We start from the raw sequence: 14956 nt of genomic DNA, 5'->3' as shown, positions 1-14956 counted from the left end.
CAAAAATGGCACCTGGTGACTGGACGTGGCTGTGTCCAAGTGTTTATTCTGAGTCATAGCTTCTTAGGTTTACTGATTTTAAAAAATCTGTATTTTATTACTGTTAACGCTGTACAGTCAGCAGAGCTGCAGAAGAGCATATGCTGTCTTTTATTCTCCCTCAATTATTATCATCTAAGCTGCCAGCTACATTTTGATTCTACAGTTTATGTTGTGTGATATCTGGTGATGTATGACTCAGATATAACGTGACTTATTTTCAGATAATATGCTCATGTTGCTGTGGTGGCAGTCCTAAAAATCTTGTTTGACCGTTAACGTAGTAAATTTGATATGGAAGTCATTGATTGAAAATAAATATGGATCCAAGAGATGTTTATTTTTTGCCTTCAGTGACTTTTTGGACTACAATCTCTCTCTTTATGGAGTTTTGATATGTGGATACTCACAACCCCAGGTTTCCTATGACCCAGGGCACACTACCCTCTGCTCCCTTGCTAAAAGGACTAGGTTTGTGGAGCAGTCCCTCCCTTCAAAGGCCATTGTAGAAATTCCAATTCACCACAGCACCAATACCAACTGAATTACAGAACTTGTAATATATTGTTTACAATTAACTCTGGTACTGATCACCTGGCAGTGCCCTCTGTCCTTTTCAAGCCCCATTTCAGTTTCTTTTTCATACTCTACAGAGTAAGATGTTCTTCCAGTGTGCTACCTTCTCATAAGCCTGAATCTTTATCATTCCTGATGGACCAATCTGTGGAATCTGGAGAGACCTTTCTTGGCAATTTTACCCAGCCCCGACAAAATCACTTCCAGCTGGCAAGTCTCCTTTCCACAGTTGTCCTCCCTCTGCTCCAAGCAACCCAGTGGGTCCTCAGAGTCCTGAAGTTTCAAACCACTATCTTACTTTCACCCACATATTTTACATCCCACATACCTCATACTTAAAATAAGATAGATGCAACATACACCATTGTCTACGTGGATATAATGCACATAATCATAATGGCACTTTGCACTTACGTAGTACCTGCCATCCAATGATCTCTAAGCATATTAGGAGTGGCTCACTCCCTTTCCTGTGCTCTAGCCACATGATTGTGCTGCCCCTAAAAATCACATGTACAGATTTATGCCACAAGGAAATCTTTTGTCTTTTTCAAAGCTAATGCAATGGGCAATTTTTGTGTTAAAGTATCAATCCCAAAGATGACCTTTTTTTTTAATATAGTGTTTCCATTTCAGCACCTGGATATTAGTAAGAATGTAAATCAGGTTTTAAGATGTGAAGTTGAGAGCTGTTATCTTGTAATTAAAGTAAAGTACAAAACTGTCAAGGTAATGTTAAATCCTTGAGCATCCAATAAGGCTATGAGTGCCACCGTGCTTTCAGGACTTAATACAAAGTCAAGTGAAGTCAATGGAAAGATTCCCATTTACTTCAGTGGACTTTGAATCATGCCTTAAACAGCACCTGATGGTGGATCAGTTAGATCACGCTAGCCTTGTTTCCTTAAAGGTCTGATATCCTGTACTCGCAAATGGGGTATTTGACCCCTGAAAGTAATTATCACTTAGTAGAAGAAAGAAGGAAAAAATAGAGGGTCTGATGAGTAATATATTGAAAAGGAAATTGCCCTATTGATAGATTCAGTTTGTCATTGCTGTCCTGCCAAATATCAGACAACGGTAGTATATTATTCCATTCCAGTTATGCCTCAGGATTCTTCAAATAACACAGCTTTGTGTTTACAAAATAAGTGTGGCTCTTAACTTTTCTTCATTTATCATTTGGATATGGAAAATGTTAAATGTAAGTAAAAACATGATTTATAAGTGGGTATGGAAGTAACTCTGCAATGGTGTCCCAATATTGCGGGCCAGATCTGAAGAAGAGCTCTGTGTAAGATTGAAAGCTTGTCTCTTTCACCAGCAGAAGGTGGTTCAATAGAAGATATTTCTAAGTAAAAGATATTAACTTATTCATATTGTCTTCCTAAGTTTAGTCATATCTGCAACTGCTCTTTTTTCAGCTCAGTTCATCAGAAAGTTGCATATTTTTTTTCTAAGAAAGCTTTTTCTTTAATGTAGATTAATCATGTGCTCAATAACAATATTACTTGCAGAACTAAAAAGAGTAATGTCAGTAAATATTTTTCTCCTCATGAACTTTTAAATAGTATTTCAGCTGATTAAACAATGTCAAGGAATAAATGAAATTATCACAATGCAAAGAAACACTAAGAGGAGGTGGAAAGAAAAGATGGGAAATCTCCAATCCTTTGTCCTCTGTCAATTTCTCAACTATTAACTATTGATGTATTAGTAATGGGAACCAGAAGGAAAATGCTCGTAGTAACCTACCTAGAAATATATTATTGTGTAAAGTCTAAGAACACATTAGGTCTTCATCAAAACAGGTTTTGTAATTTAAACTATATTCTCAATTACAGTCTGAGATTTCCAATACATCAGCACTGCAAAGGGGACATTGATGTTTTAATACATTCTTTGTTTCTGCCCACGTAATAACTTGGGAAATTTTAACTGTACTCTTGAGTGCAATAACCTTCACTGACTAGTTCTCAGGAAGGTGTCAGTGTCCTAACCAAATTACAGTATGTGTGGTTTTAATTCAAGCTAGTAATATATTTAAAATGTGAAACATTATTTTTGAGCCCCAGATGACTAAATGTTTGTTTTTTTGCAGAAAGAAGAGAATATTTTATTCTGTGTTTCCCAGCATAGTCCCGGGTTCAAGTGCAGGAGAACACACATACTCTGAATTAGAATTTACAATGCACTTAGAATTTTCCAGCTCCAAGTGCTAGCTAGTACTTTTCTGTGTCTGTTTCCAAATTCTGCATGTGGATTTCTTTTCAGACAGAGAAAGCTACTAGTAAGATCTGTAATGCAGTCACCCTTTATGAGTACAAACTGCAACATAATGTCTCAATTTGTCGCTTTGTAGGGATCTGCTTCAGACCTTAACTGATGATGAGCTGCACACCCTGGAACGTAACCTCTGCATATCCCAGGATGTGGATTTTCCTGTCAGAACAGATCCTGAAGTGCCCACTGTCAGTACAACTGCCTTAGCTGCAACTTTGCCTGCTGAGGAGCTTTCAGCAAAAGCTGAAAACACAGAAGCTGAGTTAGCCTGCTCTATGCAGTATGATGCACAGGAATTGGAGCAGCTGAATAGGATGGTCCACAGGGTTGGAGATGAGATGTCTTCCCTGCTTTCCCCACCAAGTGTCTGCCAGTCTCCAGCACACAGACCTGGCATAAGAAATGGCTCCAGCACAGAGACCTCGCCTAACAGACAACATCTTGACAACTTAATTGACGAAGAGGAGAGAGTGTTTTTTATGGATGATCTGGATGGAGCAGGAGAAGCTCTTGCTGGGTTGGATTCAGTCAATGACACATTTGCATGGGTGAATAACCCTTGCCACAATTCAAAGCAGAGCGTGCAGCACAGGGAACCTCTAGTGTATGACAATGGTCATCAAACAGAAGAGACTTTACTTTTAAGAGAGGTAGAAAGCGATTTAAGCAATAATAACAATATTGAAGATGGCAAACAGATGACTTGTATCTCAATTCAAAATTCGTGCAGTTGTTTAGAAGGTCCTGATTCACAGTTATACCTCAGTGGCTGGGATACATATGCTGATGCAGAGACAGCAGAAATGATAGCCCATAGGACAGGTGGAATGAAGATATCTGCTACTGTAATATTTAATCCCAAATCTCCCGCTACTTCAGAATCCCCAGTAACACCAGAAATAGCTATCAGTTGTGTTCCTGGGTCTTCTGATTCTTTAGCTGATGAAGAGGAGAATGAATCCCATAAACTCAGCATAGCTGCCACAAATTGTCTCATTAATTCCTGTGTGTGTTGTGGCAGCTGTGAAGACAGTAGGGAGGATAATATTGTTGGTTTAAAGACCAGACATTCCCCAGGAAAAGTTATAAATGCTTCTTATAGTTTAGTAAAATCTAAAGAAAAGGACCATATAGATAAACTGGATAGTGCAGTCTCTGCACAGGAGGCATTAAAAACTGAAACGTCTCCTGCTTTGCTAGCAGAAAGAGATTCTGGCAGAGAAGAACAGAAACTGTCTAACTCCTCTAAGTGCCTGGCACATTCCTCAGGTTCACAGCTGGGAGCAGAAAATGGATCACAAGTAGAGGTGGAAATCTCAAATCAGCAAAAGAAATGGGAGAAAAGAAGGCAGCCAAGTCAGAAGCAATCAGAGAACAATGAAGAAAGTATGGCAAAGGATGACATTAAATCAAGAGCTAGTTCAAGGTAAGAGCATCTTCCAATGATTTTATTGTCTCTGGACTTGCATACAAAATACCTAATTGTAACATAGTGATTTATACTATGCTTCCCTTAGCCAGGAGGGCGCACATCATGTTAGCTGATTTTTAAAATAATAAAATATTAAAGGCCAAGGAATTATTGATTATAAAGGAAAAAATTGTTTTATTACTTTTAAAAATACTTTTTACTGTACTATCAGTTTTGTTTTATGTGCCAACCATGGAAGGCATTTTCAGCAACTGTTTGAAACTCTTTTTAATCTCAGGTCTTTATATTGTCCCCTGAGCTATAAAATACATTCATTAAATAGCATCTAACCTGTTTAGCTTAACAAAGAATTGTCCCGTAAGAATGCAATCTATTTTAATTTTATTTAAAGTTTAACATAATTCTGTTTTGTGATATGTTTGAAATTACATTTAACACATTTGGTTCTCAAACTTCTGTAGTAGTGACCCCTTTCATACAGCAAGCCTTGGAGGGTGACCCCCCCTTATAAATTAAAAACCCGTTTTAAAATATTTAACACTATTCTAAATGCTGGAGGTGAAGCGGGGTTTTGGGTGGAGGCTGACAGCTCACGACCCCCCAGGTAATAATCTCGCGACCCAACCCCCGTTTTGAGAACCCCTGATTTAACATGATACATTATTGTACACAGTGTGTGACCCTTTCTACATTGTTACATAACATAGTAGCGCTACCTTGGCAAAACTGGTAGTAATAACTTATACCATGGGTAGAAATACAGATTTTGATATTTTACTCTTCTCTGTTATTTAACTTACTAGTAGAGCTGGTCAAAAAATACAAAGTAGTTTCTCAAAAAATTCAAATTTGTTTTCATTTAAAAGTGAACGAAACAGAACCCTTTTTATTTTTTCAATATTTTTTGTTCTTTCAAAATGTTGTTGAGAATATTATCAAAACCTTTAGAAATGGCTATTTACAATTTTTGTTTGCTGAAAACCAGGCACTGTGATAAATTATATTTGTTTGCCCAAACACTCAGTTTTTGATAAATAAAAAAATAAACTGTTTTCAGTTAGGTTTTTTAATTCCAAAAGTCATGAATATTTTATGTGGAAAATGGAAAAAATGTTAATGTCACCAGTTTTTCCTGCAGAAAAGATATTTTGTTTCTGCGGAGGAGGGAGGTGAGGAGAGACTTTTTTCAACAAAAAAAGTTTCTTTTTGAAAAGTTCTAACCAATTACTTTTTAATCATTATGGCATTTGACATCATTGGCTTTTTTCATCTTCGGAGTGTTTAAGGACACTAGCTAATCCCCAAGGTAAGCAAACGTTATTATCGTAATTTTGCAAATGGTAGTGGGAAACCAAAGTGGAACAGTTAAATGATTTAGTTAAGGCTACTTAGTGAATACATATCACTAAGATTGGCATTTGGCATCTTCCAGCTCCCAGTTAAGTTCTCAGACCAATAAAGAACACTCCTCATTCCATCAATGACAATTTTATGTTTAAAACTTGTTCAAGGAAATGAGAATTTCCTGTTTATTTTTTATTATAGGGAGGGACCTTGCAGACTCTCAACACTTGTGCAGGCTTGCAGACACCAGTCTGGAACTGTTGGGTTAGTTGTTGTTCACATAATGTGAGTGCAAGGCAGAAGTGCTACTTTCAATTGTACCAAGAATTCCGAGTCAGTCTTGCTGCTGATTTCTAAAATTTTTGCTGTGACACACTCAGAAGAGGTTGCAGGAGTACATTTCTATGCTATTGTGTCTGGAAAGAGATATTTGCCAGAGTAAATCAAAATACAGCTCAGTGGTGCAGAATGAGATTCAAAGTGCACAGTGAGCTACTACTTATTGGGAATTTTTCCTAGCATGACATTTTATTCTGACTTGCACTGTAGTAGAAACTTTCAGAAGCTCTTGAAGAAAAGGAATCTGAATCTTCCGAATCTGAAGGACATGAATAATTGTATTAGCTATATGCATCTTTACTAATGTGCCCTCCTATACGGTTTTCATGAAGCTGATGGCAGTAGTACTGTTCCATGTTAAAGCACTGCAGTCTTGCAGAACATTGGTGAATGCATAGCATGGAGAAGTGCAAACATAAGTTCAGCAGACACTAGAAGTTAACTCCGTATCATTTTAGGGGAGTAAAATGTCCTCCATACATCCTGTCTTTCTTTTATTCCGAGTTCTGGCTTCAGATGCCCCTTTGTTCTAATGTAACTATAACTCAGGGGTCAGCAACCTACGGCACACGTGCCAAAGGTGGCACGTGAGCCAATTTTTGATGGCACGCGGGGTGGGCTGAGCCGCTCAGTCCACTGCCATTCTGGGGTTCCTGCTGCTGGCCCCTTGACAGCCGGGGTCCCACCGCTGGTCCCACTCAGCACCTGCTGCTGGCCTTGGGGAAGGAACCCCAGGCTGGCAGTGGGCTGAGACCCCGGCTGGCAGGAGCCAGCGGCTGAAACTGCAGAGTAGGGGCAGGCAGAGATGCTCAGCCCACCACCGAAACCCCAGAGCTGGGTGGGCTGACCCGCTCAGCCCACTGCCACTCTGGGGTTCCGGCTGCTGGCCCCTTGCCAGCTGGGGTCCCTGCTGCAGCCCCACTCACCTTGCTTCTGGTTGGAGTTTCAGCGCAGGCCCACTGCCAGACAGGGTCTAGGCCTCTGGCCCTACTCAGCCCTACCAGCCGCCAGCTTCACTCACCTCAACTGCCTATCTGGGGTTCCAGCCAGTTAACAACTGATCACTCAGAAGCCTGTGTGCAGCTTAAAGTATCCAAGTACGTGCCACCAGTCATTGGAAAACTCAGCAAGGAAAAGCAAGGGCAAGGATCACACTAAACTAATAAGATCTGCATTTTAATTTAATTTTAAATAAAGCTTCTGAAACATATGAAAACCTTGTTTACTTTACATATAACAGTAGTTTGGTTATATATTATAGACTTGTAGAGAGACCTTCTAAAAAACGTTAAAATGTTTTACCGGCATGCAAAGCCTTAAATTAGAGTGTATACATGAAGTCTCGGCACGCCACTGCTGAAAGGTTACCGACCCCTGCTATAAATATTACTGTTTTCTAATGGTTCTCCTGTTTTATGTCCCTTTCTATTTGTGAGTGCTCTGGAAGCTTCTGGAAGCTTCATCTAATGTTGTTGTGTACAGTGCTTAGGGTAACACAGTGGTGCTCCGATCCCTGACTGGGACCTCCTAGGCACTACCTCACAGTACAAAAGTTATGGAAATAAAAGTATTAAATAAGAATGATACCAGTAGAAATACCAATAATAAATGTAATAATACTAATAGTGAAAACAGAAAAAATGGAACTTAGGGTCCTCTGTGCCATAATATTTTGATATACTATAATAGGTGCTGCCACCTGCTATTCATGCATTGTGAGCAACTAACCCAACAGTTCCAGTCAGGTATCTCTGATATAATTAACTGGTAAATATTCTTGTTCTAATTGCTAGCACTGTTTCTGTGGCCTCTGCTATCAGAGCCAGACTTGGGAAATGTAATCACTACATATGTCCATATTTTGTTGTTTTCTGACACTGGTAAATCACTTTTCTACATTTTAAAACATTTACTGTGCATCTCAGCTACTTCAAACTAGCAGTGTGCGCTGCTGTACATACATGCTAGTAATCCCTCTTACAAACAAATCACATTCCTTGCTTATAATATCCTTCCCAGATAGAGTTTAACATTATCCATTTTATTATTATGAAATAAGTATGATTTTAGGCTTGTAAATATTTTCTTGGATTTTATGACCACTTTTAGAGCCACGCAACAGAAATATTCAGTGAATTTCTGTGACTCCTGGCCTGAATCTTTTTTACAAACTGACTAATTTTATCCTTTTGGATAGTCAAATGAAGGAATACAATCCTTGGGATTATAATCGTGTTTAAAAATGTTTAATATTACCTTTAATTCTAGTGTCTAGACAGTACTGCTGCACACTGCTGAAATATCTGTTACAAAGCCACAAATGAACAATTTGACTGCTTTTTGGGTGAGATGTGCATAAAAGATATTAAGTGGCATTTGGACATTTCTGCAAAAAAAACCCCAAAATACTGTATCTGCAAGGAGCATTGATTGAAGTCTCATACTAGTAGAGAAGGAATGAGAAAAAACACAATATTTTACACAGGCCTACACTTTGTGCAGGCATATGGAGAAGAAGAGCAACAACTGTCAAAGGTCCATGATAAACCAGAGAGTACAGAGCAAATGCTATCCAGGACTAGCTTACTAACATTAATTGATTAAATTTAGCTATCTCAACCTTCCGATTATAAGACCATAAGAGAGTGTACTTACTCATTGCATACCATTGTTATTGATAGCAAACAACTACTCCGTCTTCACACATGCACACACTTTTGTTAGGAGCAGACGTAGTTTAGGAATATCCAAACATATGAGATTCTCATTCATTTAGATTATCACATAAATAGTCCAATAGTTGGTTCAATAAGATATTACCTCACCCACCTTATATCTCTAATATCCTGGGACCAACACAGCTACACCACTGCATACATAAGTACTCACAGATATGTAAATATCTACCATTGGGTTTGGTTCTTGGCTATGTGCATTATTTGTCATGCCAGCTGAGGTACAAGAAGGAATATCATCAGTCTCCTCTTACTCTTTGTTTCCCAGGTAACTAATCATTGATATTTAATGGTTCTTTTAAAAGAGGAATGTCATCTTGGACCTCTCTATAACGGCTTCCTATGACGTGCTTGTGAATGTTACCTTAACAGTGAGTGAAGTGTTTGAGACACTGGATTATTTTCAGAATGATAGATTCTTTAGCTAGAACAGTAAGCAATTTAATAAGCATGGGAGAACCACAGCAAATGTTAATTCATCAGATTGATAAGTATATTTACTTTTCAGTCATTGAAAATCAACTAAAAGAAAAGAGAAGTTTCTATGCCCTGGCTCAATCAAATAGCTATCAGATGTGCACATAAATGAATGGTAGCATGAGCGTCTTCATTTAGTGAGGTCTATGGTAATAGTAAAGAATATAACATCATTTATATATATGCTTTCTCTGATCCAACCAGGATTATTGTATTTAGCGTGTCCAGGTAACATAGGACCTTACCACACACATTTATTTTGCAAATACCCAGCTAAACCAGCTACTCTGAACTTCTTGATCCAGCAGAGTTGATTGGTAAGTCATCATTCAATCACATTTGATATACCATTAAAAATTCTTCTGTTGTACATAATCAGATTTGTCTTTTTGACATGTGTTTACTTTGTTTTTTTGTAGGTAACAGCAGATAGTCCTTAACTTCCAGTCTGACATATACTTCTCTCTTTTTCCCTATTTCCCTGTAAGTATGTTGAGGAAATGAAACATGCACAACATTAAATGATTCACAGGCAGCAGTATTAGTATTGTGCAGATATAACTGTAGTGCTTGTAAAGATCTGGTGAACCTGTGATTTGAAGCAAAGACAGCAAATATGAAGTACAAGCTGTTTTGTCACACAAAGTAGAAACCCCTGAGGGAAGAAATAGCAGAATAGCTGCAGAATAGCATATAAACAATAAGTCAAAAGACTATAATAGAATTATGCAACAAAAAAATGTTGTAAGGGAAGAAAAGCATGAGATTCACTAAAGAAGGAATGTTTAGATCTGTATTTCATGTTTTTCAAACTGTGAATAAGGCAGAATGAGTAAAATGCTGAGTCTGACTATCACAATACTCCCCTGTATGAAGAGGTATACATGATGAAAGAAATTTTTTAGTTTTGGAGTCTGAAGAATCTTTGAAAAGCTGGGTTATTCTTCCATATGTCAAATAAGGTTTTGATAATTTGTTCCATTTTGTTATGCATTGCTAGCTTTTTTCCATTTTAGGTTTCATATGCGTGTGCCATTCTGTTATCTTTTTATTGACATTTTATTCTACTTTTTCTTCCAGGTCTATTCTGTCTAACTTAAAATGCAGAATTTTCACCAGAATTCCTTTTTTCATTAATTAATTGCAAGTATTTAGAGTGTGTGCAGTAATAAGACTTCTCATGTATAGCTGTTTTTCATAGTATACATAAGAACTGAGCTGTGCTTAGTAGTGAGAAAAACATTGCTATTATTTCCTCTCATTTTCTATAAGCTGTAATAGTGTATCTTTCATTAGCTGTTGTAGTTGGATGTTCATGCTGTTCGAATTTGGTTAGCAGAAGTTTAATGAGCAGAGTGATTTTCCCCAAGTAGAACGGATGATACATTCTGGGCAAATTGCCTATGCAAAGCATATCTTTGTGCTGTCCCTAATTACTGACTGCAACCCTACATTAAGATTCTTAATTTAACCTTCCCCAGCCTGGCACTCAAGTTGTTCCACTTCTTGTTGCTGTAATTTCTTAGCCTTACAGCTGTGCAGTTATGAGTTTTTAAAGCTCCATTCCCCAATATCTTGTTCAGAACTCTTCATAAAAAGATGAACAGTTGTTTCACCTACAATGCTAGCTTTCTATTTTGGTATTTTTTTTTCTTACAAGTAATTCGTTACAACATTTAGTCATATGTAAACTGTGAAGTAAATGGAGGTTTTCAGTAAAACAGCCTTAGTCTTGTATTTAATTGTTGGCTTTTGACAAAAATGTAAATATGCTATAGTCATTTGTACCTGTATAAATGAATAGAAATCAGGGATTCTGATTAATTTGGTTTTAAAATGTAACTTCTACTGGCTGTTGGATTTAAGGAAATTGTTCCTTGTGTTCATATGATAGCAAGATGCCTTTCCCATGAATGAAATGCAGCTATGTGTTGATAAACTGTATTTAAATGAAAACTTGTCTCTATAGCCAGTTTGTAATCATTCTAATCATTAACCCAGCCATCTAAGAGTAGGGAAAGTGTCTCCTGTCAATATAGTTATTAGGGAAAGAGTAGTTGATTGGGAAAATAACCTCTACTGTCAACATGGGTGAGCTTTTCTTTAGTGATTCCCTAGCCTTCTGTTGAACACCCCATTGAAATTTCTCTGTTCCTCTTACAATCATTTGTTTGTATTATAGAATCCTGCATCTATATGGTAGGTCAAGTTCAGACTTTGGGCTTGTCTCCACCTACCAGGGGATCGACGCACAGCGATCAATCCATCGGGGGTCGATTTAGTGGATCTCATGAAGACCCACTAAATCGACCACCGATTGCTCTCTCGTTGACTCCGGTACTCCACCGGCATGAGAGGCATAAGGTAAGTTAACAGGAGACTCAGCTCAATGTAGGCACCACAGTAAGTCGACCTAAGGTACGTTGACTCGAGCTCCATTATTCACAGAGCTGGAGTTGCGTAACTTATGTCGCCGCAGCCCTATAGCGTAGACCTGCCTTTTTCATAAGTAAGTACAACCAAGACTGAATTTGGCCCTGAATCTTTTCTGCAAGATGTTTCACAGCACTAGGTTCAAATTAGATATTACAATGTTTGACTTCACACATTGAACATCATGATTCTACACAGTAACTAAGAATGTTACTTCAGTTATAATTCAACCTTGGGGTGAAATGAAAATGTCAGTGTATTGTACCAGCAAGCCATTTATCAGCAAAAGCAACCTCTACTAAATCTCAGTTTTCACTATAATAAAAAAAATCTGGTTAAAAAACCCTAAGCTTTAAAAGCCATTCATCTGATTAAGTTTAATATAGTTGACACGAGATTTGAAAGAGTTAGCTTGTTGACGATGTACACTTAGAATGTAAAAGTAGCTGATATTTCATAGATAATGAAATAATAATAAATTATTAAATGAAACCTAAAATACTGGATGCACGTCCCAAGGAATGGAGTGGAAACTGGCCAAAAATTGTTAAAACTAATGAAAACAAGCATCAAATACACAATTGTTTTGTTGCAGAAAATAGCCAGACCCTCAAAAATTGTTCACATGTTCAAAACTGCATCTGAACCAATACTGTTAACATGTCTACTTGTATCACATCATGGGAAAGCACTAATAAGAGTGACATCACCATTGTCCGACCTTTGGGCTATATAATTTATTTATTTATTTATTTTCTCTCATTAATTTTCCAGCAAGTGAACAGTAATTATCACAGACACAGCACATAGTAAGCAATCTTTATTAGCCAGAATCAAGTATTCAGGTTTTGTGTTTTTGAGATTGCCTTTTTGGTCACGGATGTGTTGCCAAAAACAGATATGTCCTGGCTGACTAAATTGGATTCTTCTTTAAAAAAAAAGAAAAACATTCTAATAAAAGAGGTAGGAGGAACAGGATAGGATAGAAAATTAATATACTTCAGAGGAATACAATAAATTTTAGATGTACATCCCAGGAGTTGTTGAGGACACAGCTATGGAAAATGTGGTATTATTGGGCTCCTTCTCCTCGTTTAGTCTGGTCAGAACAATTTTCAAGATGTGGAAAATAGAATCCTGATGGTAAATCTGTCAATCTAAGATCTATATGGGCCCCATCACCATAGTATCTGAGTGCTTCACAGTCTTTTCATGTGTTCATCCTTGTGCATCCCCTGTCATGTAGGGAAGTACTTTTATCCCCATTTTGCAGATGGGGAACTGAGGCACAAAGTATTGTCCTGGGTGGTCACACAGGAAGTCTCCTAGAGCAGGGAATTGAACTCTGGTTTCTCAAGTCCTAGGCTAGTGTCCTAACCACTGGATGAGATTTGATCTCAGGTCCCAGTTGGCAACCAGCATGAGAGTTGTAATAGCTAATGTTCCCTGTATGTATAGGCTCACTGCCTTGCATTTTTATTATCCTCATGCATAAGCTAGTTCTCAAGTGCTCCCCAGAAATGTAATGGCCAAGAAGAGGTGGAAATTGTGTTCCATCAAAACAAATATCTACTGGTCCCATATAGACATATTTCCTTCCATCTTAACTTTGTGTTGCTAAAACAATTCTGTAACCTTATTTGAAACTTTGAAAACCCTCATTGGTTCTTTCATTTTAAATGCACTGGTCATTTTGGCTCTGATCCATAATTTCATAAACAATTTTATCTGGTGTGTTCATATAGGTTGAGATGAAGTTTTATGCACCTTTCACCTACTATTTTGGGTTTAGCAAGGAGTCCCACAAACCTAGCAAGGCCCAAATTGGTGTGGCATCTCTTTTCATTACTAAGAAAAAGAAGCAGTAAAAAAGAGCAGAATTCATATAAGGCGTGGGTGGATGATGGGAAGGATTAATGTTTTGTTTTTCCAATACTGATTACGCTAACACCTATTGTGAAATATGCCTGTCCATGCATGCATCTTCTACATATAACTGTGCTAATGAACACATGCAGCTAGCGAGAACTAGTTGACTACAGGAAACAAGAGGCAGGAAATGCAGGTCAATTGACCTTAGGATCCCACAGTATCCCTGGAACTCCTGAGTGGGTCTCTAAGGGTGTGCTAATGAGAACAGAAGTGAACCATATAAAGAGGAATCTTGATTTCATGCACGTTAAGTAGGTTTTATCAAACATAAGGTTACAGTGTTAATATAACAGAAATTGCAGCGAGAAAATGAAGTCTCCAAAAAGTGAAGAAAGATGTTTTCTCTGTCAGTTAGTTATTGTAACATCAGGAAATTGTTTGTAAAGGCCTCCATAATTATTGAAGTTCCATTGCACAAGGCCCTGTACAAACACAGAGTTTCTTGTCATGAAGAGCTTACAATCTAAATAATCAATCAAAAAGAAATACTACCATTTCTGGTAGACATTTTCACTTTATAATGGCACAGAGAAGTGAGACACTTTTAAAAATGTGTATACATTATTTTTTTCTAATAGTTAAACCCACCTTTGATATATTACACTATCTTTAACTTTAATGGAATCTTTCATACAATGTATATCCTCAAACACTTTACAGAAATAAAAAGTGAGATAACAGACAATATCTGAGTTTAAGTAAGGAAAACAGTGGAGGGAAGGCATTGTCTAATATTTATAGTCATAAAAAGAGTAACAAAAAATAGTACATAAAGAAGGGAGATAATCATAAGCAGAGGTTAGTGGATCAGGTTTGAATTGAATTGGAGCGTTAGTAAGGCAGGAAGACACAGAAAGGCTGTTCCAGATGGCAGGAGCTGGAACGGGAAAGATATTCCCATACTGACTAGTTTCTGAGGAGGGGGGGTGTAAGATGAGGAGAAGAAATGGGGAGGAGAGTAGTAAAAGATGATACAAAGTAGGTTGAAACAAATTCATGGAGATCATTTTTTAAAAAGAGGCAGATATCAAATCCTCAGCTGGTATAAATTGGTATCACTTCATTTATATCAATGGATATATGCCAATTTGTACCAGCTGCGGCTCTGTGCCAAAGATTCATAGATGATTCAAAGATTCACAGGTTGTATAACCAGAAAGAACCACTGTGATCAGCTAGTCTGGCTGGATGGTAATTCTCAGTTTCTGAATGAGAAACAAATGGAGATGTTTGTGGCTAGCAGTGATCAGGCAGTGCTTCTTGATATTTTTGAGAAGACCATGAGGCTGCAGCTTTCTGCACACACAGGAGTCTTGAAAAGCTAGGATTTGGGGAAGTCCTAGGAGAGGGAGTTGCTATAATTAAG

General features: G+C 37.7%; 1 protein-coding gene across 10 annotated transcripts in view; it reads left to right on the top strand.

The window, feature by feature from the left end:
• ZFYVE28 (zinc finger FYVE-type containing 28) overlaps positions 1-14956 on the top strand; it is a 291376-nt gene that overhangs the window by 226126 nt on the left and 50294 nt on the right. For 5 of the 10 annotated variants that reach the window (XM_030563864.1, XM_030563865.1, XM_030563863.1 and 2 more), the window contains one exon: positions 2978-4324. In XM_030563864.1, coding sequence (XP_030419724.1) covers positions 2978-4324 — 1347 coding nt within the window. Of the gene's footprint in view, positions 1-2977; positions 4325-5875; positions 6618-9016; positions 12988-14956 lie in introns of those variants that run through there. The other 5 variants (XR_004000571.1, XR_004000572.1, XM_030563867.1 and 2 more) reach the window with 5 other exon arrangements.

This window comes from Gopherus evgoodei, chromosome 5 (genome assembly GCF_007399415.2).
Source record: "Gopherus evgoodei ecotype Sinaloan lineage chromosome 5, rGopEvg1_v1.p, whole genome shotgun sequence".
In the NCBI taxonomy this organism is placed as follows: domain Eukaryota; kingdom Metazoa; phylum Chordata; order Testudines; family Testudinidae; genus Gopherus; species Gopherus evgoodei.
The sequence above is the reverse complement of the archived record's forward strand: the minus strand, read 5'-3'. Positions and strand labels throughout refer to the sequence as shown.